A 21,636-nucleotide genomic window follows, 5' to 3' on the forward strand; every position below is an offset into this window, starting at 1 on the left:
ACTAAATATAAAGTTTGGTGAAAAAAACGCTCCTTTCTCCCTAAGCCCGGAAAGCATTTTTTAATTTTGTGCCTGTGCAGTTATAGTTTTGTAATTTTATGTGTCTAATATAAAGATTGAAACTACCAAATTCTGAAAATTTCGTCTCTTTAACCCTAAAACTATCTAATAATTTATAGGACTAAACAGAAAGTATTGTGGAAAAACTGCCACTTTATCCCTAATTCTGTAATAAAAATTTTCAAATTTTCTCTCTGGTACTGGTAAGTTACAATTTTACAACTTAGCAGTGGATCTAATCCTGAGATAAAAACTAGTAAATCCTGAAAATTTCGCCTCTGTAACTCAAAAAATGTTTAATACAAAGTTTTATTGAAAGAACTGCCACTTATTCCCTCTTCCTGGATTTTTTTTTCCTTAATCCTGAAACAAAATTATCGCAATTTTTGAGGGTTTGTTGTTGGGAACTAGGCCAGTTAACGTCATCCAGTCCAATCTCGTTATACAAAATTTCGATTTTAGCCTGACCATTTCTCTTGTTCAAAAGTTTTTGTGCCACTTCGAACGCGACTACGTTTCGATGGTTAAAAAATGCAAAATATGGGTGTTGTACTATATACAATAGCTACTTAACCAGTTTTAAATTTGGCTATGATGATTTTTTTGCGAAAGCGCCAAAGAGAATGAAACACTCTCACGCTCACACACCCAAAATTGCCCAAATTAAGATGATAGAAACCATCTAAAACTTCAATTTTTAACACATCTCGTCGTCAAGAATCAAATTTATATCCTTTTACAAGAAAATTATGTGTGTCAAACAGAACTACAAGACATCATAATTGAGCAGCCGGTTCTCGAAACGTAAACTATGCGAAGTGTAGTTTTCAAGAAAGGAGGTTTTATCGTCGCTAATTTTTAATTCTGACGTGAAGTATGGTTTTACAATAATTCTTTCTTTGTATTTAATTAGATGATGAAATTCTTGACCGAGAATGTTTTTATTGTGGGAAAAATAAACGATATTTGTTAAAATTCTTAAGATTGTTATAAAGGGAAAAAATGCATCGTTACGTGTTACAGTTAATCAAAGAGTAAAGAGGAACGTGAAGGTTTAACATGTTTAGAGCCAAATAAGGAAACAACGAAAGGCCTAAAGCAAATAACTTGGTATTATAAAATACAAAACAATTATAATGATTGGATTAGTATCGATTAAGGCCGATGCAGTTTCAATGTCGATGAAAAAAATCTGAATTAAAACGCATCTAGAGTAGTATAACAGTGTGGCGTCTGTTTGTATGTTACAATGAGTAAAAACGTGTAATTTTAACACTTGAGTAACATTAAATTATTACTTACATCCTCTGTAGTTACTTAGAAAAACGCTTTTAATAATCGTAGAACGCACCGTTGGACAGGACGGATAAATATTATGCGTTTTAAATTACCCATTATTTATGGAAATAATAAATTACGATCTCCATTTGCAGCGAAATGCAACCATTACGAAAATTACAGTTTTCTGACGCTCGCTGATTATCGCTCGTGCAGTGATTCCGATGAAATCAAACAACACCGACCTAATTCAAAAATATTAAAATCAACCATCTACTTTAAAATGCATGATGCACAAATAATGTATCCGATCCATCAAAATCCGCTAAAATATTCCATTTCATACCCTAATAAACCCAACGCGCCAAAGTCAACATTTTCCCTCCGAAACCAATAATTTCACGTAGTTTTGATGCCAATCTGACTTGTAAATAACTTCCACATTTAAATATTTAACTGACTGAAACTTCTGTAACGCACGATAAATAAGGCAAATCACGAGCCGTAAAATTAAATAAGATGATCATTTTCAATATCGGACGTGCCTTCATTTTTTAACCAACTAACGAAATGTATTTCCTGTTTCCAACGATAAAAATTCCCCCGCCACGTATTTGTTTTAAAGAAGCACATATTTACTTCTTTGAGAGCGCTAAATTCGCGATTTAGTCCACTTCTTGCACCCATCAAGTTGCGGTGGTAGAACGGTGCTCTTCATTTTCGTTCGTTGTCTTCAAGGTCGGGCAAGGCCGAACGCGCAAGAATTCACTCCGGAGCTAACGAAAAAAAGGTAAGAATTTCAATTTATCAGCGCAATTATTATTATATTTATAGTCATTGGAGGATGATGCGGACGTTGTAAATTAGTTACATTTTTTATTTTACCACTTATCGCGACTATTAAAAGCGGTTTTAATGGTCTGAAAGCTTATCTTAATTTAAGTGGTTCTTTGTTTTCTAAGAATTTTTTTATATTAATAATTTTGGAATACAATAATGGGAATAATGGGCTCTTAAAAAGAAAAAAAAAGTTGTTTTGCTCTATTACCTTTCGGGTGAAACTGCGGCTTTATTATCGATAATAATTGTAATATCGTATTGTCGTCTTTTCCATGTTTGTAACTTTCACATTTTTTTACTTTCTTAAGCTAAGTGAAACTCGGAAAACCTTAGAAGGACGCTACAATAAATAACAAAACCCACAATCAATAAATATCCCCAAGAGATAAATTCAAACGCTCCACTATTTTTATTTCCGCTTCTCTGACTTCTGGAACACCTGTTCCTCCGTGAAATTAGCTAAATTTCAGTCATTTTTAATTCAGATATCCATTTCTGATTTATACTGACAGATTTAAAGTTCCGGACGATCTTGTTTCATTCATAATTCATGCTTGACTTTGGCAACGAAATTTCGCGTGTGAAAAACACAAAAGTAGGTGAAGAGGAATAAAGTGGAATGACTTAAGTTATCTAAAAATAGCGGTGGTAAATTCTGGGTTAAAGATGTGGTTTACCCAAGTTCATGAGACAATATGTGGTCAGTGGTTTAATAAAGTGTCATTGTTGTTTGTTTCGGTTTTTATCGATAATATTACCGTATCTAAATGCAGCGAAGAGCTCAAAATGTTCAATGGTTGAATTCTGTAAGTTTTCAGAATCTAAAATTCGAATATTTTTTTATGAAAAAAATGAGAATTTGACGTAAATTTTGTACCTGTTCACTTACAGTTTTGTAATTTGGTGTGTCCAATACAGAGATCCAAACTAATAAATCCTGAAAATTTCGTTTCTTTAATCCAAAAACTGTCTAATTTACAACAAATTTTTTGAGAAAACTACCACTTTCTCCCTGCTTCTAAAATAAAAAAATTCAATTTTTTTTCCTGTGAAGTTACAGTTTTGCAATTTAGTGTATCTAATCTCGAGATCAAAACTAGTAAATCCTGTAAATGTCGTCTCTTTAGCTTGAAGATTGTCCAATTTACAGGACTAAATGAAAGGTTTGATGAAAAAAATGCTCCTTTCAACATAATCCCAGAATATTATTTTTTTAATTTTTATCCTGTCCAATTTTGTAATTTGGTGTGTCTAATGTAGAGACTATAACTAGTAAATCCTAAAATTTTCGTATTTTTATCCCAAATATTATTTAATTTACAGGACTAAACATCACTTTCTCTCTCATTCTGGAATACTTTTAGATCCAGGAGAAGCTCAAATTGTTTTATGGTTGAATTCTGCAAATTTTCATAATGTAAAATTTCAAGATTTTTAGTTGATTTCTAAATTGGGTAAAAACGAGAAATTGGCGCTAATTTTAGACTTTTTTTTAACAAGTGTAATAATTGCCCATTTCAATGCCTGCACATTGAACCATTTATTGGAACTAATATTCTTAACACGCTTATTAATGTTGCAGAAAAACAAACTCGTTTTATGAAATGTAAATCATTTTTATCCATTATTCAAGCTGTCAAGATTCAGATCTACCTTACAATTAATTAGTGTTATCAATTTATCTTAATTAATAAATTTTAGTGGATTTTACAATTCTTCATTTTGTTTTCAAATTGTTCGGAATGTGGGCGTGATTTATTTTAGTGAACAATTTTTTATAAAATTATGACACAATACCTAAAAATACAAAGCGATTGCAATCTTCACTTTTCCGAAACGTTTAATTTTTAGATTTTATGGTACATCTTCAGTAATTAATTAAATTAGAAGTGAGTGCTTGCTAATTCTTGCAAAAATGTCGTACCTCCAGTTCAAAGACCAAAATATTTTTTTGTCAAGCGCATATATTTTTTGTATTGTCTTACCTCCACGTTTTTTTAGGATTACTTTTAATTTAATTCGAGTTTTGATGTTTGTAAATCCTTCCTCAAAATATTTTTGATCTTCAGAATATTCGAATCCTTTAAATTTACGTTTTTTAGTCTCCAAATATTCGTTTTTGGTTCCCTAATTTCTTTAGACTGACAGAATTATCCAGATTTTCTAGATCCTTTTTTGACTTCTCAAATTTTGAGATCTTTAGTATTCTTAGATATTTTAATGTTCTGTAAATTCTTTAAATTCCTTTTGGATATCTATCTCGTATATTTTTGGATTTCGTAAATTCTCTGAATTTTAAATTCACATTATGAAATCTCTGGATTGGTAAATTTTTAGATTTCCTAATTTTTCTAGATCTTGCTTATTCTTTTAATCAAGGATTATATTATCTCCTCTTTTATTCTTTTTATTTTTTTGATCCTAAAGATTTTAGATTTTTTTATTGTATTTTAAAAATAGTCTAGATTTGTTAGGATCCTGCAGCATTCTCTAGGAGTCTTTAAGATTCTTTAGGACTGCTTTTAGGATTCTTTTCTAGGACTTTTTAACATTCTTGTGAATGGAGGACTCCATAATGCAATAAACGATTTTCTGGGATTCTTTAAGTCTTCCTGGATTCCTTAAAATTTTTGGGATTTTTGTAACCGTCCAGAAAAATTAAAATTCCTCGCAATGCCAATGTTATTTATAAAATTCTAAGATTACCCACAATTCTGTTTAAGATTCCCAAAAAGAAATTACTGAAGCAACATAATTTTTTAACAATCGAATTTTCTTCGCCGATACAAAACTGTCCACTTTGTAGCTCCAGTCAAGCCCCTCCGCTTCGACATTTGACTCACAAATGACCAATCGAATCAGTTTCAACTTAACTTCTAATTACGAAATTACAGAAAATTGCTGCACCACTTATTAACGCATTGATTGCTGCAAGAAAATGTAAGACACTGAAAAACTGTTTTAATTACTGGTTTCAGTAGCAACGTCCGACTAGTTCCTGTTCATCACCTTTCGTTTGTAAATACTGAGCATATTTGTTGCGTAATTAGTGTAAATTAAATACTCTTAAGTGTACTGTGAGTCAAAAGCTCGAAAACTCAGTGGTTGAATTATTCCAATGCTTGTACACGTACAGTTATAACAGTAGTGTAGATTAAAAAATCAGTTGTGTAATAAATGGGATCAGCTCGTGTGATTTAATGGAAAAATGGTGAGTTTGATTGCAATAAAATATTCACACTTTAATTTATTGTTCCGTGAGCAAATATTGGATGGGTTCAAGTGGACAACAACCTTGTCAAAATTATTCAGATGGACTTTCCATGTAGAGTTTGCATTGAATATTAAAATAAGTGTTCTCTCATACGTGGGACCCATAAAACCATAAAGTTAAGGACCAGCGAGGCAAACAATTCGTGACTAAAAAGCTAGATCCAATTTTTTTTGATTGCAGAAAATCTAGAAAAACGCCTATTAATAAAAGTGCCAGTTTATTAGACATTAATTTATTTCTCATGGCAACAAATTAGATCTTAACATACCTTCATAAAGGTAATTACTGCCACATGCTGTTAATCTTCGCGAAAGAAACCGAGTTTCCCAGAAAAAATCGTTTTTTGGGTTACACTGTACTACTTTCTTAATATCCGCCACAACTGGAATGTCATATTTACAGTCCCACAGGTAATTGTAGCGTAAATACCTCGATCTTAATGGCAGAAAAAGAAAAATCGTTCAAAACTCGGCTAATTGTCGAGAACAATTAAATAGTATCGCACCGGTTTTTTGGGTTCACGTGAGCGTCTGGCCGGCGTGCATTACCATTTGGTTTGAACGGTACTTCAAAATTCGCACGAGAAAATATTCCTAATTGCGGTTATGACTTCGAATTTGTTGCAATTTCTACAAACAGACTGAAGCGAATTACGCGTTTTCCTGCCACGATTTATAGGGAGTTGTTCCAGTTTGTACGCTCGTGCTATTCTTCATCAAGATAGCCCATAATTAATTGGCATAATGCGAAATTACAATAAATTATGGAAATGTGGATAAGCTAGTTCTTGTTTCAGATGTATCTGCTTGGAATTTTTACACTCTCCATCGTCACGTTATCAGCGGCGATGACTCTTCGGGACGCTAAAAATCTCCCTTATTTCGACTATTTGTCTCCGGAGGAATACGACTATGAAGTGGCGGTGCAGATGGAGGATAATGACATCAGTAGGGCTCTCCCGAAGAGAAAACCGTTGAATCCGTACGATTCGCCGATTTATTACATTCGGTTGCCTCCTCAGCCGTACATGTTTGTGCCGGGGTTGGGGTATATTTCGCAGCCGCCGCCCCCGCCGCCACCAGTATCACCTTTTGTTTCCGTCCCGTTGAATTTTGTCGCGAATGGTAAGCCGTCGAATGTGTATCAATGGGCTTCAGGGGTTGAAGGCTTTGGAAACCCCAAACCCCAAAGACCGGTGAAGAAGCCAGCGAGTAAGCCTCCAAAACCCCAGAAACCAGAGTCGTCAGTTCATAATTTGGACGGACAGTACGTCTTCAATGGGAAACCAGATAACGTGTTTGTGTTGAGAGACTCTTATAACGCGTTATATGGGGATGCTCTACAAAATTTCTACCCTTGAAGTGGAAATATTTCTACTTATTATATTTATTGTTATTATTTATTTAACTAGAAATTTATACGAGTGTGACATTTAAATATACCCGTTAAACAAATGTGCATTTTTAGGTCAGCGTGTCTAAAATTTAGCCTCCGAAAAACCCGCAAAATTCCACCTGCCTCGTTAGCATCGATAACATCACACTTTTCCTAGTTATCCTCAAGTAATACGGTGTTTATGCCTCGTTAATTCTGTTCCGCTGGGATTTACAAATTATTTAAATAAATTCGCACCTCCACTGTTAATTACTACAATAACAAGTACCCAAGCAAAAACGAATTTGAGCGATTTTTGGACTGACCTCAATGACCTGACCCACTACCTCGGTACGTTTATAATTTTTTTATTGTTCTAACAGATGTTTTCCACGGTATGTATGTCTTGTACATTACTTTACCACGAAATTAAATTATCTTCGTATCACCGAAACACTTTAATCGGTGCACAACATGCAATCATGGTAATTAAAAATTTCCGCTCGCTTAAATCATAAATTATTATACGTACATGAAAACAATGACATTTTTACCCAGGCTTAACATCAATGGGTGTAATTAAGAATGAAATTTTAGGTGGTGGATGAGAAGGAAGAATTTTAAGTTCTGATCTGAAAATGTTTCTCGGAGTGGTATTAATTAATATAATTAATTTATCAAAGGAATTAATTCAGAGTGATAACGTCGGATCCACCGTTATGAAGATAAAAAGCGCTTAAAAAATTCCGCTACTCTGTAATCTGGTCCAAATCTTTACAATAGCTGAACAAAAGTTAGTTTTATATTTTTCTGAAAAAAATTCTGTTGATTAAGAGAAATTTGTTCCACTCTGGTACTTGAAGAATACTTTTGTAAGATGCCGAAAGATATAGGTAAATAGAGAGATTCTAAAAAAGTTTCACAAAATTTTCAGCGTGTTTATTACAAATAAAAAGGGGATTACAATCAAGTTTTGACTTAAATTTCGCTCTTCAGTGCTTTAAATTTATTAATTTCTTATACAAAAATCGCAAGAAAATTTAGAGACGAATTTAGAGGAAATCCAAGAAAATTCAGAGAATACGCAAAACCTAGGAAATTTTATTAACACCGGGATTTTGCTCATAATATCGCACCAATATAATTCCTAACAGACTTGTAAAAATGTCTAGAATTTATTTATTTAATCCAATCAAAAAATGAGAAATTTATTTAAATTTTATATATTACACAAAAAAGCATTCTGGACAAAATTGTTTACCGGAAATTTATAAAGCATTACCTTCTCAAAGGCAATTTTAGAGTGGCTTCACTTGTAATCACTCAATAGATAAAAGAAAATAAAACCAGGATATTATGTGAAACCTCAGGAAAAAAAAACTAAAATACCTAAATGTGGAAAATGCCAAGAAAATGTGAAGCTTTATTATCTCGAATGGTATAAATATAGTATTCATTTCACATTTTTAAGAATCGCAAAAAATTATACAATTTAAAGTTTTTTTTATCTAATTTTTTGATCAAATGATAGGTGTACTTTACTTACTCATATTTCCAAGAATAAAAGTTTGTTATTGCAATGCCAGATTTATTGTATTTTGTTGGACATCCATCGATTTATTAATGAGACAAAAATACACAGACAAAAGATGCCATAACTAGTCCATAATGTGCAATAGTGAGTTCTAATGTTGCATAGCCACTTATACCATTATTATTTTTGTTGTTGCTATTATCGTCATCTCCTTTGCTTTCGCCGTTGCAATAGTCTCCTTCGCACATTTGGCATTTTAGCATTTCGAATTTATCGCTTTGATATAATAATTCATAACTTCTTCCTAACTCTGCACAGTCTTTGTTGTCCTGCGAGCATCCCTTGTAAATTCTTCTCTCTGTTCCTATATTGTCGCCTGAAAATTTCAAGGGTGTAAGTAACATGTTTTTGCAGTTTCATAAAAGAAGAGCATAACATTGGACAGATAACTTTTAAGTTTTCAACGGCAGGGCAATATTGTGTTCAAAAAATTGATGCTGTTCATAGCTGTATTGAAAGAATACTTTCAAAAACAGAATACTTTTCATCACTTGTTACGGTTGTTACATGCTTTGATCTAAAATCCAATTATTTTTTTTTTGTTTTAAGTCATGCACAAACCATTTCAATTTTGGGTTTATTTTTTGAACCAAGAAATTTTTGTTTCGACATTTTGGTTCAGAATTGCCGTCTTCATAAGCTATATTTTTCTATGGGACACCTGTATATTTTGTTTAACTTTTATCAAGAATTCAACAATTAACAAAAATATCTACTGTAGAATTGAATATAACAGAAATTTTTTCCGTCGAAACTTTCGTATCGTTTTTCTCAAAACAGAAATCAAAAGCATACATACACAACTCTACGCCTAAAAATCAGAACTACGCCCTGAAATATAAAACCCTGTTTTAAGACTGCCAATTTGGGACAAAACTTTTATCAAATACAAAATAGGAATTTCTTACTTATTATAGCCTCCATGGTGTAGCACATCTCAGTAAGATTTGTAAGGTTTTGGGCATTTTACAAGTTTGTATCGCATCTTTCCAGTAAGACCGAGGTAAGCACCGTCAAAATGTGAACAATTAATGGCATAAACTGGAACTTTAAATTTTAGAGAAATAAAGATGTGAAAGAATTTCTACCATGAACCAAGAAGAGCTTCATTTTATGTGAAACGAATCACTGACTTTTACATTGCATTTCTAACTAATATGTCAGATTTGAAAAAACAAAACAAATCATTATTTCTATGAAAAAACATTTATTAACAGGTAATTTAATTAACACATACATTCTAGATTGATATGTATGTTCAGGTTAAAGATCTTCGATTAATTCGTATTATACTCATTTTTCACGTTTGCGACTTGAAGTAACAAATTCAGATACGTGTAAACCCCTCGCAAAACCTAAAAACCAAAAATCTCATAAATCTCCACGATCAATGATAATGTACTTACGGAGAGAAACATTGGAGCTACCATTGGATAACAATTTGCTAGTTTTATATAAATTGGTTGGCTGACGTCCATTTGCACCACCAAAAATATTTTTTGGTAATATGAATCGCATAAATACCACGGTGCTTCGTACAAAGACCACAAAAAATCAGCACTCTAAAAAACATTAAAATTATTTAATAAACTTCATTTTTCCTGCACAGAATTTTTGCAGGCGTCAAAAGTAGGAACTTACTTCAGTAAGAATTTGACCACCGTAAGTCCAAAAGAAGATCCGGAGAAGCCCAATAAGAACATAAGTGCTGAGAAATGCAACCGCAAAATAGTCATCAAGCTACAAAATCATATCAGAAATTTGTTAAGAAATTAACACAAAATTACAGTTATTGCAAGGAAAATTACTAATGAGAGTAAAAATAACAGAACGAGTAACTTGATCATTATCAATACTCCCATGACTTTACTTAAATCGTCACAATAGGCATGTAAAAGTCGGTGATGGTGAATATTCCTCTTGAAATAATTCACATTAATTTCGTGAAACCGAGACGAATCTGTTATCTCAAATATGTTTTTATATCGTTCTGCAAGACTCAACAAGCTAAAAAAAAAGCGAATCACGAGTTTGTTATCTCTCAAATCTTACTCTTCGGTTTCTAAGTTTGTCTTAAATTCCTTCACTGTTTCCTTATAAGCACCGCATTTCCACAACGCGTAGTAAAAACTGTTCTTCAAATTACTGGCAACGATTTTGAACTGACGCCCAATAACCACTTTCATCATGATGAAAATAATGTCGGTGCATCCATAAATTAGTCCTATATTAATCTGAGAGAGAATCTGCCAGACGAAGCTAATTTCAAAAAGTGGAGACTTGGTGTGGTCGTAAGGGAACCACGCAGGAACCGGTAACACCCTAAAAATCACAGAATTAAGTGGTGGTAACTAAATCATTTTTTTCAACTTATCGGCGGCAAATAAGGGTGATAGTGCTGCATAGAAAGTCGCCCCCATTAAAGACAATGTATAGAAAACTGGGATTTTATCAGTGGGGTTTCGTACGGAAGCCATACTAATATTTTCAACCCCATTATCTGTTTTTTCAAGAAAATTATTGTTGATGTTGGTGACCAGAGTTGTCATAAGCTTGGAGTGGTAAAAGAACATGATAAAAGCCGTCCACGAGTTCATATAAATGACTAGAATCTAAATTCAAAACTTGATAAATGATGGTGTTATCTTTACCCGTGTTCAGGATTATCAAACCCCCTTCATTAAGATCCAGTGGCTCTATTAGAAATTTAATAAGACATTGAATTGTCGTTACGGTCAAAGTCGTGTAAAAATAAACCTTCCACAAGAAGTAGAGAATTTTTTGAAGATCGGAACTTTCCTGGTCAATGGGGTATAAAGTAGCCCATTTCATCACAAGAATTGGTCCGTTTAGGTACTTTAATTTTGCCATGTCGTAAAGTTAGATGTTGCTGAACCACAATTAACTGCTAAAATGTAAAGTTAGCGTCTTCTCGGTTAGTAAAGAAGTAAATAAATGGACACAATTTACTTAATTGTAGGTTTAGGTAAATATCGAAGCGGCCATTAAAGATTTATATAATACGTTTCTCCTAAATCCACTTAATTTTTTATTTTCGTTTTCGGTTTTATTTGTTCGTGAGACAATAAATCAAATTAACAGAGGACATTAAAAATGTATGTTTATTCTAGGAGTACCTACCAATTTTTGTGGGAGTAATTATTTCCTTTTAGAGTAAAAACGAATGATTATAGGTTTAAGTATAAATTTAAAAAAGACTATTTGATATAAAAAAATTAATGTTTATTATCAATTCAGGTACTTAAGTGTAAAGTCCAAATGATTTGATTTAAGCTGTGGAAGTTTGGAATTTCTTAAAAAACCGTTTGAAAGTGATGTGTGTTTCTCTAATTAAACTAATATAAATTATTTCGAGAAGAATGTTACAGCATCGCAGGCTTCTACTTAGCTAGTGTGAAAATATAAACCTAATCATGGCGTTATTATTAATGACCAAAGTGCATTTTTCATTAGCCTTCAGTGCAATAACGGTAACTTTTATTAGTTGGAACTAATCGTCTTTATTTTGTTTATTTTGGAACGACGCCAGAGGACATGCACATGTTTTTAATTTTTAGATGCATGTGCTCAGATTTTTACTTACACTCATCAGCTTATCACTGATATATATCTAAACATGCATTTATACAGGGTGAACCCGAATAAAAGGGAGTAATAGTTCACAATGAGTGTGAAGTGGTGGCCAAATTTCCAAAACGTTACTATTTTCAACAAAATGTTTTTAAAGTTTTGAGCAGAAATCGAAGTGAGAATTATTAGGTACATACAGGGTTGTCGGGTAAGTGGCGCACCACCTTGAATGAGAGTAATTGGATGGTCTCCCAGGGTACCAAAAATGTTTAAAAAAATTCCACATTCTCTGTTTTCGCAGTAGGAACAAAATAAAATTAAGAAAATTCCTGAACTGGTCTGCATTTAAATTTCCAATATTCAAAGCCAAGCCCGGATTAAGAAAATTTGAAATATGTTTGAACGTCATACATATTTTAAATTTGAAAAATTAAAGACCAAAATATCGGTATTTTTTTAAAATTAGTGATTGTAAAATGTGTGCTTATTCGGGGCTAAATCGTAAAAGGGGGCTCATCGATAAAATTATGCAAAGAAAGCCTTACGTACTTGATTTGTATTTTTTCAATTTCTATAGCAAATTTTTACGTGGCAAGGGGCCCCTGGGAAAGTGGGGCCCGGTGCTACAGCACCCTTAGCCCCCCCCTTAGTCCGGACTTGGTTCGAAGCCACAGAAACGTTGCTGTTGTATTGTTGGCGTTAGTCAGGTCGGCTGATAAACGACTATTGTAATGCCACACTGATCCACATTGTTGATTAAAAAATCTTGTGAACAGTTTTCAGCCATTTTTCACAAGAGTGGTTACATTTTTTTCGTACCATGCCTTTACTTAAAATGACCTTTAGGACATACATTTGTTTGAACATGAAATTATTGCACAAATATCGTTAATTTTAGCATTTAACTGTTACTCTTTAATCCGTGATATCCCGAAAATTTGTTATCTTTGGCTGTTAATCTAAGAGCGGGGAAGGCAATTTTCATTGATTTTTAATTCGAAAACGAAAGCTGTTCGGAATTATTTTTATTAAGAAAAATTGTTGCATATGATGAGTTCCATTGCCAGTTTAACTTTGTGTACTCATTTTAATAACACCCTGTATGTATGTTTGTATACTTTTGATTTTTATTGTATATAAGAGACAAGAGGAATTTACAAGGAATGCTTTTATGAAGACTGCAGCCATGGAAAAAGATTTTCGAACGCTTTATAGAAACTTCTCAATGATGAAATGCGAAATGTGCGAAGGAGACATGTGCAACAACAAAACCACATTTGATTTTTATAATAATGACAATAAAGACAATAATCACAATAATGGCAAACGTGGCTTAGAAATCACATTTTTATAACTGTCTTGTACTTAATGCTACGTACTTTAAAATAGCGGCCAAATAATCAATTTCATGTTTTTTAACAGACACTTTTTATTTTTTGTAATTTAAGGCCAAAATTAAGGTAAACGGCTTTTCTTTCTTCTCTATCAAGCAGATTCTGGGCAAACGTTTCGTTTAGTAGTTACAATTTTTTTATACTGCAGATCTTTGTAGCAATGTATTATTATCTTCTCTTTATTTGACCTAAATTCGATTTAATGGATTAATACCGGATTGAAATTAAAATAAGCACACATTTTACAATCACTAATTTTAAAAAAATACCGATATTTTGGTCTTTAATTTTTCAAATTTAAAATATGTATGACGTTCAAACATATTTGCTTTAATTTTTCCATACATTTGCTAACTACAACAGAAATTCAAATTACCTACTTTGTACATACTTATAATCTAAAAATAAAACTTCAAATTAATGTGAGTACAATAATAATTATGACTTTCCAAAACGATCATTTTTAATCAAATTCATGGATCTCTCCAATTACATTAAAATCAAGCATCTCCAGTCCCCAACTGTCGCAACAAAGTAACATACGAGAAAATTCCCCTCAGCAACTAAAACCAGACAAATAAACAAATACATCGACTTAATTCTCCCCAAATCACAGTAATAAACATTGGAGCCACCATCGGAAAACAATTCGCAGCTTTCGTATAAATCATTTTCCTCACATTCATCTGGACCACCAAAAACAGCTTTTGATATCGCAAATCTCCAAAATACCATGGAGCTTCGTACAACGACCATAAAAAGTCGGCGCTCTAAAAAAAATGTCATTTTTATTTCCCTTGAATTCTACTTACTTCAGTCAAGATCTGACCACCGAACGTGTAAGCAAAAATCTGAGCAAACCCAAAGAAAACGTACGTGCCAACTCCTCCAGCGCCGGTCTAAAATCAATTTCTTCAAGATAGTTGGCGCTAATTATTATCAAGAAGTACCGTTATTGCACTGAAGGCTATCATTGTTAGATTGAAAAATGCAGCAACCACTTTGGTCATTAAAAACAACGCCATGACTTGATTCAGATCGTCACAGTAACTTAGTAAAAGTCTGTGGTGCTGCACGTTCTTCGTGAAATAATTTATATTGACTTGGTGAAATTCCGGTAAATTCATAATTTTGAAAATAGTTTTATAGCGTTCTGAAAGAATAAACAAGCTGAAAGAATACAACAATTAAAGATCTTGATCATCCGAATGTTTACTTTTCAGTTTCCACTTTGGTCTTAAATTCTTTGACGGTCTCTTCAGGAACTCCGGACTCCCGGAGCGCGTAGTAAAAACTATTTTTAAGATTACTAGCGACTATTTTAAACTGATGCCCAACAACCATCGTCATTGTGGGGTAAATAATATCAGTGCATCCATACATAATTCCCAAATTAATCTGACAGAGAAGTTGCCACGCACAGCTAATTTCATACAATGGAGATTTTGTGTAGTCGTAAGGGAACCACCCAGCGACAGGTACAGATCTAAAAATTCGTACCATCAACGAGGGTACAATCCCTTTAAATCTGCATACCTATTTCCTAAAAATAGAGGTGACACGCCTGTGTAAAAAGCCGAACCCATCATTGAAATTGTGAAGTACACAGCAAGTTTATTTGTGAAGTTTCCGTAGAATTCCATACTGATATCTTCGACTCCGTTGTCACTTTCTCTAAGAAAATGTTCGTTGATGTTGGTGACCAAACTCACCATGTTCTTCGAGTAGTAAAAGAAGATAATAAAATTCATCAACAGAGTCAAATAAATTGCTATAAACAAAAATTGAGAGAAAATACTGCCAGTTTTTAACCAACCTGAATTCATAATAAGCATCGTTTCAGCAACCAGATCAAATGGATCTAATATCAGTTTGATGAGGCACTGGGCTCCAGTTATTAGCAACGTGGAAATAAAATACGTAGCCCACAAGAAGTACAGAATTTTTTTAATGGGCGAGTTTGTGGTGTCGATGGGGTATAAAACAGCCCATTTCAGAACAAAAGTAGCTCCCTGCAAATACTTAATTTTCGACATGTTTTTCGATGTCACAGTAGTTAATTACAGATGTTGGAAACCTTTTTAAACGGGTAATTATACTCAGAAAAATTGCTAGGTACTCCCAAAATAAGCATGAATTTTTAATGTCCTAATTTTATTCGGTCCCGGTCATTAATTAAAAGAGAAAAAAAATGGATCAACCCCCATTAAGAGCAGGAATAGCCCTATAATCAAAATTAAATTGAGAAACATTGTCTTAAGAGTCCGTAAATATTTAATACTTCTTTTAATATTTGATTGAACGTGCGATTAAGTTCACTTCTTCATTTTGGTCTCGATCTTACAAAAGAGTGCTGGCTATGGATTGTAATTCTAAATGTTTTATATGCAGAAAAACTGGAAGAGAACGTTTGGCTTCAAATTTGTCTTTATTTGACACATTTTTAGAAAAGATTATATTCCAAAGGAATCACTACAATTAAAAAAACACTTTGCCTAAAGAATTAATGGAAATGAGTTAAAATTAAGGCGCCAATAAAAGAAAAAACTGAAAGAAGAATTGTGAAGATATAGGAAGCAAGAATTATAATTAAAGAAAAATAAGCATCTTCAAACATGTGTTTAAAAGAAACGATATAGAAAGTCACATCAGAAAAATCCGCGCGCGTCTAAACTGGTATATTAGACAGATAGAAGAAATTTAAACGATTTAATAATATGAAAAATCAACAAAATGACAAAAAACCAAACGTCCAAAAATTTAGTGAATTGAATTAAACAAAAGATTCAAAACGAAACGCCAGAATTTAATCTGAACAAAAGTATAAAAATCCGATCAAAACTGCCATTATTTTTCAATATTATGGCATTTTTCGTCTTTTAGAAACTTCTTGTTGAAAAAAAAATTCAAGCAGTAAATTTGGTGCTGAAATTAAATTTTCAAATATATTGTGTTATGGAATAGCAGCAAAAAAATAACTCATAACAGAACTCGTCACTACAAGCAACACATCTTTTTTTCAAAATTGCATTATTTAAAACCCATTTTTTGTCCCTAAGGAGTATTAATTCGATTAGTATTTAGATACCTTTCGCAGTGTCAACACGTTAAAATCAAAATATGAAAAATTGTAAAGTGTGTGTTTCGTTAGTGTCAAAAAACCATCGCGAGAATTTTGAAATTTTGTTCTATGCATGAAGAAACACTTTTAAACGGTGAGTGCCTATTTGAAGTTATTTAACAACGACAAAAACAAATTTTTTTTTCTAATTTTGCCATTTCTGTAACACCCTGTAAACACTATAAGTGTGTGAAAAGCTACAATAAACTTACCCAACAACACTGAAAACATTTAATCAAATATACATAAAACTCTTCAGAAAATCTTTTTATAGCTTTACAATATAATAATATGTACGTAGACAACAACCAATGGAATCTGTCTTTATTTCTAACATGCGCAAATGAGTTCTTAGTTCTTCTTTTTGCAAAGTAAAAACTTGCAATATTAAGTGGATACAACCCTCCTACTATCAATCGATTGCTTGTTATCTTAACAAAGAAAGTCTTATTTTTGTAATTTGTCGCGTTTAAAATTTCAATTATTCATTGAACGGTGGCAATTTTATTTAGAATAATTTTAAAAATTACACTGTTTCTCAGACATAATGAGAAGATCTGAATATTTTATTAGTTTAAATATACAGTTGTGTGGAAGTTTGCAAGAAATGTACAGGAAGTGGAAGATATTTTAAATTTCTCTTTATATTGTACATTGTAAGTCCATAATTTATTAAGTGTTCGCTCGATAGTAACTCGTTTTGGTTAGCGCAATATTCTGATTTTTATAATTTTTGAAGAAATAAGGACTTTACACTTAACTACAATAATTTACAATATCTTCTTTGCTTTTAATAAATTTCCTCTTCTTAAATTTTCAAATTGGTGGATTCCTTCACGTTTAAAATTCTCTGGATTCGAACACTGAGGTTTTTAGATTTCCAGTTCACGGATGGCTTTCTTCAAGTTTTTCCTTTTTTTTTAGATTTTATACTGATCTTATCCGTCTTATCACATTTCAGAAAAATTTGAACTTTATAAAAAAGTTAAATTAGAGCCTTGGTTTAGCTTTTAAAGTAAATAATACTCGTATCTACTGTAGAGACTTTTAATTGAGCTTATCTTACATTTACTAAATATGCAATTACATAGATACAACTGAAAAAAAGTGTAATTTGTCTTAAAGCATCTTTCATTGTTTCGGTCCGCTCACTTCATTTAGGACAGCCGCATAAGAAAAAATACTTCTCAAAACCTAAAATTCACAATTAAAAACGCCTAAAATTACAACCAAAGTTCGTACCGTTAAAAACATTTGAGCTGACAGGGTGAAATAATCCCCTGCTTTTGTATACGTCATTTTTTCAACCCTCATTTGAACCATGAGAAACATTTTTTGAAATTTCACATCGCACAAATACCACGGACTGTCGTAAAGACTCCACAAGAAGTCAGCGTTCTAGAAAAATAATCAGTTTTGCATTGTTATCCGATAAATACGTAGGTACTTCTGTCAAAATTTGACCTCCATAAGTGTACAGGAATATTTCAGCGAAACCAAATGTTAGATATGTCGCGAAAGAGACAGCCTCCTCGTAATTACCAGTCTGAAAATTAAAACAGTTTTTGGGATTTGTAAAATTCTGCTTATTACCGATATAACACTAAAAATAATAAGCAAGAGATCGAAGAAAATTGTGACGATTTTTGTCATCAGAAATAAGTTCATGATTTGGTTGAAGTCGTCACAGTAACTCAGAAGAAGAATGTGATGTTTTATGTTCTTCTTCAGATAATTTACATTTATGAGGGCAAACACGGGCCGTTCTCTTGTATCAAAAATCTGTTTATAACGGCTTGTAAGGTTTAATAAACTGGAGTAAAAACAAAATTTTAGAGATGAGAACTGTTTGATTTCAACTTACTCTTGGTTTTCAAGTTGGGTCTTAAACTCTTTAACGATTTTTTTAGGAACTCCACATTTCCACAACGAATAGTAGAAGCAATTCTTAAAATTAACAGCTAAAATTCTGAACTGATGTCCAATTAAAAGAGTCATTGTGGGGTAAATAATATCAGAACTGCCATAAATTATTGCTAGATTAATCTGACACAAAAGCTGCCACAGAAAACTTATTTCATACAAAGGCGATTTGGTGGCATTGTAAGGAAACCAACCAGGCACGGGCAGAGTCCTAAAACCCAATATACCGAGTGTACAAAAAAGTTATGCAAACCTAGTTCCGGTGAAAATCGGTCCAAAACCTGTGTAAAGAGCCGAACAGATCAGAGAGCACGTCCAATAAACAGGTAATTTATCAGTAAATTTCTTGTAACCTTCCATGCTAATCTCTTCAATTCCATTATCACTTTCATCCAGAAAATTCTCACTGATGTTTGTCACCAAAGTTACCAAATTCTGAGCGTAGTAGAAAAAAATCACAAAATTCATGAACAAGCAAACATAAATCGCTGAAAAATTAACTTGTTAATAAAAAAAAGTTAAATGTTCAAATTTCCATACTTGTGGTGGTTACAAGTAATTTTTCTTCAATCAGATTAAAAGGTTGTATCGCCAATTCGATTACGCACTGCGCGACCGTGATCACAAAAGTAGAAATAAAATACACGCACCATAATAAATAAAGGATTTTTTTAAGAAGCGAAGTTTTCGCGTCAATGGGGTATAAAACAGCCCATTTGAGAACGAAAGTCGCTCCCTGCAGGTACTTTAATGTGGACATTAATTTTCAAGTCCGACTGCTGCAGCGGACGCTATAATGTGTGTTAATTACTGATATAACTAGTTAAAACGTTTGAACGAAGTTTTAAACCTGAACGTATAATTAATCGGTTTTTACTCGAGGAGGGTAATTACTCTTCACGGCAAAAATTAGAGGGTAGAGAACATGTATGTTTCATATGAGGCTTTGTTTCGTGACGTAAATTGTCTGCTGTAATGAAAGTAATTATTAAAATTGTAATATCTGGAAATAGAAATTGCATTTCAGACTGGCCGAGTTATTTTAATTAATAAAGACAATGAGAGAGATTTTACATATTCGTACCTGCTGCATTTTTAATAATTTTAAACTACACAGTTTGTAGGATTTACCAAAATTAGAGAAGCTTGAAGAATCAAATTTTGTGCAATCGTCAAACAACAAAAATTTTGAAACTCTGGAAATATTGGTGCTTCATGAAAAAAAAAATTTTTTGTTTTTTTTCCACCGCCACTCGTAAACTATTTGACGTACTAATTTGAGATTTAGCCAGTTGATAGATCTCTCTTTGAAAAAAAAAATCCTAACTCGTTAATCTAATTCGGTCAATTTCTAGTTTATCTTTAGAGCAAATTTAACTTATTGTATCTCATTTTATACAGAATTTTACGCAGATTCCAAAGCAGTACTAATTTTTCCCGTACGTCAACAAATAACTGAATTAGAAGCGATTGAAATGTTGAGTAGGCACCTAACAGCAAAAGTGTCCATTTCCGGAACTACAGCTTGCTTGCTATAAACTTTAATCATGAAAATTGTTAAAAAATACATTTTATGTAGTACGACTAGAAATCTAAATGTGGCAACCATTGCTTCAACCAAAATGTTTTTTTTATTTCGTACCGCTAACTTCATTTAACACAGCCGCATATGAAAAAATACTTCGCAAAACTTGAAGAAACATTGTGGCGGATAGTGTGAAATAGCTTCCTGCTTTGGTATAAATCATTTTTTCCACTCGCATTTGAACCATGAGAAAGATTTTTTGAAATTTTAAGTCGCATAAATACCACGGACTGTCGTAGAGGCACCACAAGAAGTCTGCGTTCTGGAAGTACAATAAGTTAAAAATTTAACAGTAGAAATATTTACTTCGGTTAAAATTTGACCACTATAAGTGTACAGAAATATTTCAGCGAAACCAAAGATTACATATGATGCGAATCCAACGACTTCCCCATAATTCCCTGTCTAAAATTAAAAGAATAGTTTTATTTATAATATACAGTATGGATTTTACTGAGATGATACTGAAGATGACGAGAATGACGTTGAAAAACGCCGAAACTATTTTTGTCATCAGAAATAAGCCCATGATTTGATTTAAGTCGTCACAATAACTCAGAAGAAGAATGTGATGTTTTATGTTCTTCTTCAAGTAATTGACATTGATGAGGGTAAACTGGGGCTGCTCTCTTATATCAAAAATCTGTTGATAACGACTCATAAGATTCAACAAACTGGAGCAAAAACTGAACTTCAAAGATGAGAACTGTTTAATTTCTACTTACTCTTGGTTGTCAAGTTGGCTCTTAAACTCTTTAACGATTTCTTTCGGAACTCCACATCTCCACAACGAATAGTAGAAGCAATTCTTAAAATTAACAGCTAAAATTCTGAACTGATGTCCAATTAAAAGAGTCATTGTGGGGTAAATAATATCAGAACTGCCATAAATTATTGCTAGATTAATCTGACACAAAAGCTGCCACAGAAAACTTATTTCATACAAAGGCGATTTGGTGGCATTGTAAGGAAACCAACCAGGCACGGGCAGAGTCCTAAAACCCAATATACCGAGTGTACAAAAAAAGTTATGCAAACCTAGTTCTAGTCAAAATCGGCCCAAAACCTGTGTAAAGAGCCGAACAGATCAGAGAACACGTCCAATAAACAGGTAATTTATCAGTGAGTATCTTGTAACTTGCCATGCTAATTTCCTCAATTCCATTATCACTTTCTTCAAGGAAATTCTCACTGATGTTAGTCACTAAAGTTACCAAATTCTGCGCGTAGTAGAAAAAAATCACAAAATTCATGAACAAACACAAATAAATCGCTGAAAAATTGAGTTGTTAATAAAAAATCCGGATATCTTCAAATTACAATACTTGTGGTCGTTACAAGTAATTTCTCTTCGATCAGATCAAAAGGTTGAATCACCAATTCGATTACACACTGCCCCACCGTTATCATTAAAGTGGAAATAAAATACACACACCATAATAAATAAAGGATTTTTTTAAAAAGCGGAGTTTGCTCGTCAATGGGGTACAAAACAGCCCATTTTAAAACAAAAGTCGCTCCCTGCAAGTACTTTAATTTCGACATTTGGACTGTTAGCGGCAGACGCTACGAGGTAATTAATAGATAAAACTAGTTAAAAAT

The 21,636-nt window shown here is 32.7% G+C and overlaps 6 protein-coding genes across 6 annotated transcripts; 1 reads left to right on the plus strand and 5 right to left on the minus strand.

The window, feature by feature from the left end:
• The first annotated feature begins 2,042 nt into the window (after window positions 1-2,042).
• LOC148171411 (uncharacterized) lies at window positions 2,043-6,906 on the plus strand. Its single transcript, XM_088041614.1, has 2 exons — window positions 2,043-2,128; window positions 6,249-6,906. The coding sequence occupies exon 2, from the start codon at window positions 6,249-6,251 to the stop codon at window positions 6,810-6,812; it is 564 nt and encodes a 187-aa protein (XP_087897740.1). The 5' UTR covers window positions 2,043-2,128; the 3' UTR covers window positions 6,813-6,906.
• A 2,791-nt stretch (window positions 6,907-9,697) lies between these two features.
• LOC148171412 (odorant receptor 83a-like) lies at window positions 9,698-11,291 on the minus strand. Its single transcript, XM_088042314.1, has 7 exons — window positions 11,154-11,291; window positions 10,791-11,032; window positions 10,473-10,742; window positions 10,229-10,427; window positions 10,062-10,160; window positions 9,827-9,982; window positions 9,698-9,775 (listed from the first exon to the last, which is right to left on the minus strand). Exons 1-7 carry the CDS (start codon window positions 11,289-11,291, stop codon window positions 9,698-9,700), a joined length of 1,182 nt encoding a protein of 393 aa, XP_087898440.1.
• Window positions 11,292-13,864: 2,573 nt separating this feature from the next.
• On the minus strand, window positions 13,865-15,441 carry LOC148171413 (putative odorant receptor 85e). Its single transcript, XM_088042315.1, has 7 exons — window positions 15,222-15,441; window positions 14,942-15,176; window positions 14,622-14,891; window positions 14,356-14,575; window positions 14,218-14,304; window positions 14,020-14,175; window positions 13,865-13,968 (listed from the first exon to the last, which is right to left on the minus strand). Exons 1-7 carry the CDS (start codon window positions 15,439-15,441, stop codon window positions 13,906-13,908), a joined length of 1,251 nt encoding a protein of 416 aa, XP_087898441.1. The 3' UTR covers window positions 13,865-13,905.
• Window positions 15,442-17,657: 2,216 nt separating this feature from the next.
• LOC148171414 (odorant receptor 22c-like) lies at window positions 17,658-18,665 on the minus strand. Its single transcript, XM_088041794.1, has 5 exons — window positions 18,391-18,665; window positions 18,120-18,339; window positions 17,974-18,072; window positions 17,769-17,924; window positions 17,658-17,720 (listed from the first exon to the last, which is right to left on the minus strand). Exons 1-5 carry the CDS (start codon window positions 18,522-18,524, stop codon window positions 17,658-17,660), a joined length of 672 nt encoding a protein of 223 aa, XP_087897920.1. The 5' UTR covers window positions 18,525-18,665.
• Window positions 18,665-19,220, minus strand: LOC148171415 (uncharacterized). Its single transcript, XM_088041795.1, has 2 exons — window positions 18,990-19,220; window positions 18,665-18,937 (listed from the first exon to the last, which is right to left on the minus strand). The coding sequence occupies exons 1-2, from the start codon at window positions 19,207-19,209 to the stop codon at window positions 18,693-18,695; spliced, it is 465 nt and encodes a 154-aa protein (XP_087897921.1). The 5' UTR covers window positions 19,210-19,220; the 3' UTR covers window positions 18,665-18,692.
• Window positions 19,221-20,080: 860 nt separating this feature from the next.
• On the minus strand, window positions 20,081-21,293 carry LOC148171416 (odorant receptor 83a-like). The gene is made up of 5 exons (XM_088042316.1): window positions 21,073-21,293; window positions 20,760-21,029; window positions 20,489-20,708; window positions 20,341-20,439; window positions 20,081-20,296 (listed from the first exon to the last, which is right to left on the minus strand). The coding sequence occupies exons 1-5, from the start codon at window positions 21,285-21,287 to the stop codon at window positions 20,081-20,083; spliced, it is 1,020 nt and encodes a 339-aa protein (XP_087898442.1). The 5' UTR covers window positions 21,288-21,293.
• Between the last annotated feature and the right edge of the window lie 343 nt (window positions 21,294-21,636).

This window comes from Gnatocerus cornutus, chromosome 7, assembly GCF_029298725.1.
Source record: "Gnatocerus cornutus isolate USDA-ARS CGAHR chromosome 7, icGnaCorn1.1, whole genome shotgun sequence".
In the NCBI taxonomy this organism is placed as follows: domain Eukaryota; kingdom Metazoa; phylum Arthropoda; class Insecta; order Coleoptera; family Tenebrionidae; genus Gnatocerus; species Gnatocerus cornutus.

Excerpts from the sequence above, each read along its gene's own strand:
- LOC148171416 (XM_088042316.1), bottom strand. The coding sequence starts at position 21,287 with ATGAATTTTGTGATTTTTTTCTACTACGCGCAGAATTTGGTAACTTTA. Across the intron at positions 20,709-20,759 it reads AGCCAACTTGACAACCAAGA|TTTGTTGAATCTTATGAGTC; the intron begins GTAAGTAGAAAT and ends TTTTTGCTCCAG. Across the intron at positions 20,297-20,340 it reads GTGGTCAAATTTTAACCGAA|AACGCAGACTTCTTGTGGTG; the intron begins GTAAATATTTCT and ends TTGTACTTCCAG.
- LOC148171415 (XM_088041795.1), bottom strand. The coding sequence starts at position 19,209 with ATGTCCACATTAAAGTACCTGCAGGGAGCGACTTTCGTTCTCAAATGG. Across the intron at positions 18,938-18,989 it reads ATTACTTGTAACCACCACAA|CGATTTATGTTTGCTTGTTC; the intron begins GTATGGAAATTT and ends TTAATTTTTCAG.
- LOC148171414 (XM_088041794.1), bottom strand. The coding sequence starts at position 18,524 with ATGACTCTTTTAATTGGACATCAGTTCAGAATTTTAGCTGTTAATTTT. Across the intron at positions 18,340-18,390 it reads ACCCAACTTGAAAACCAAGA|TTTATTAAACCTTACAAGCC; the intron begins GTAAGTTGAAAT and ends TTTTTACTCCAG. Across the intron at positions 17,721-17,768 it reads CAGCTCAAATGTTTTTAACG|GTTTTGAGAAGTATTTTTTC; the intron begins GTACGAACTTTG and ends TGTGAATTTTAG.
- LOC148171413 (XM_088042315.1), bottom strand. The coding sequence starts at position 15,441 with ATGTCGAAAATTAAGTATTTGCAGGGAGCTACTTTTGTTCTGAAATGG. Across the intron at positions 15,177-15,221 it reads GATGCTTATTATGAATTCAG|CAATTTATTTGACTCTGTTG; the intron begins GTTGGTTAAAAA and ends TTTTGTTTATAG. Across the intron at positions 14,892-14,941 it reads CCTCTATTTTTAGGAAATAG|ATCTGTACCTGTCGCTGGGT; the intron begins GTATGCAGATTT and ends ACGAATTTTTAG.
- LOC148171412 (XM_088042314.1), bottom strand. The coding sequence starts at position 11,291 with ATGGCAAAATTAAAGTACCTAAACGGACCAATTCTTGTGATGAAATGG. Across the intron at positions 11,033-11,153 it reads ATTTTTACACGACTTTGACC|ATTCTAGTCATTTATATGAA; the intron begins GTAACGACAATT and ends TTTTGAATTTAG. Across the intron at positions 10,743-10,790 it reads CCCTTATTTGCCGCCGATAA|GGTGTTACCGGTTCCTGCGT; the intron begins GTTGAAAAAAAT and ends TGTGATTTTTAG.
- LOC148171411 (XM_088041614.1), top strand. The coding sequence starts at position 6,249 with ATGTATCTGCTTGGAATTTTTACACTCTCCATCGTCACGTTATCAGCG.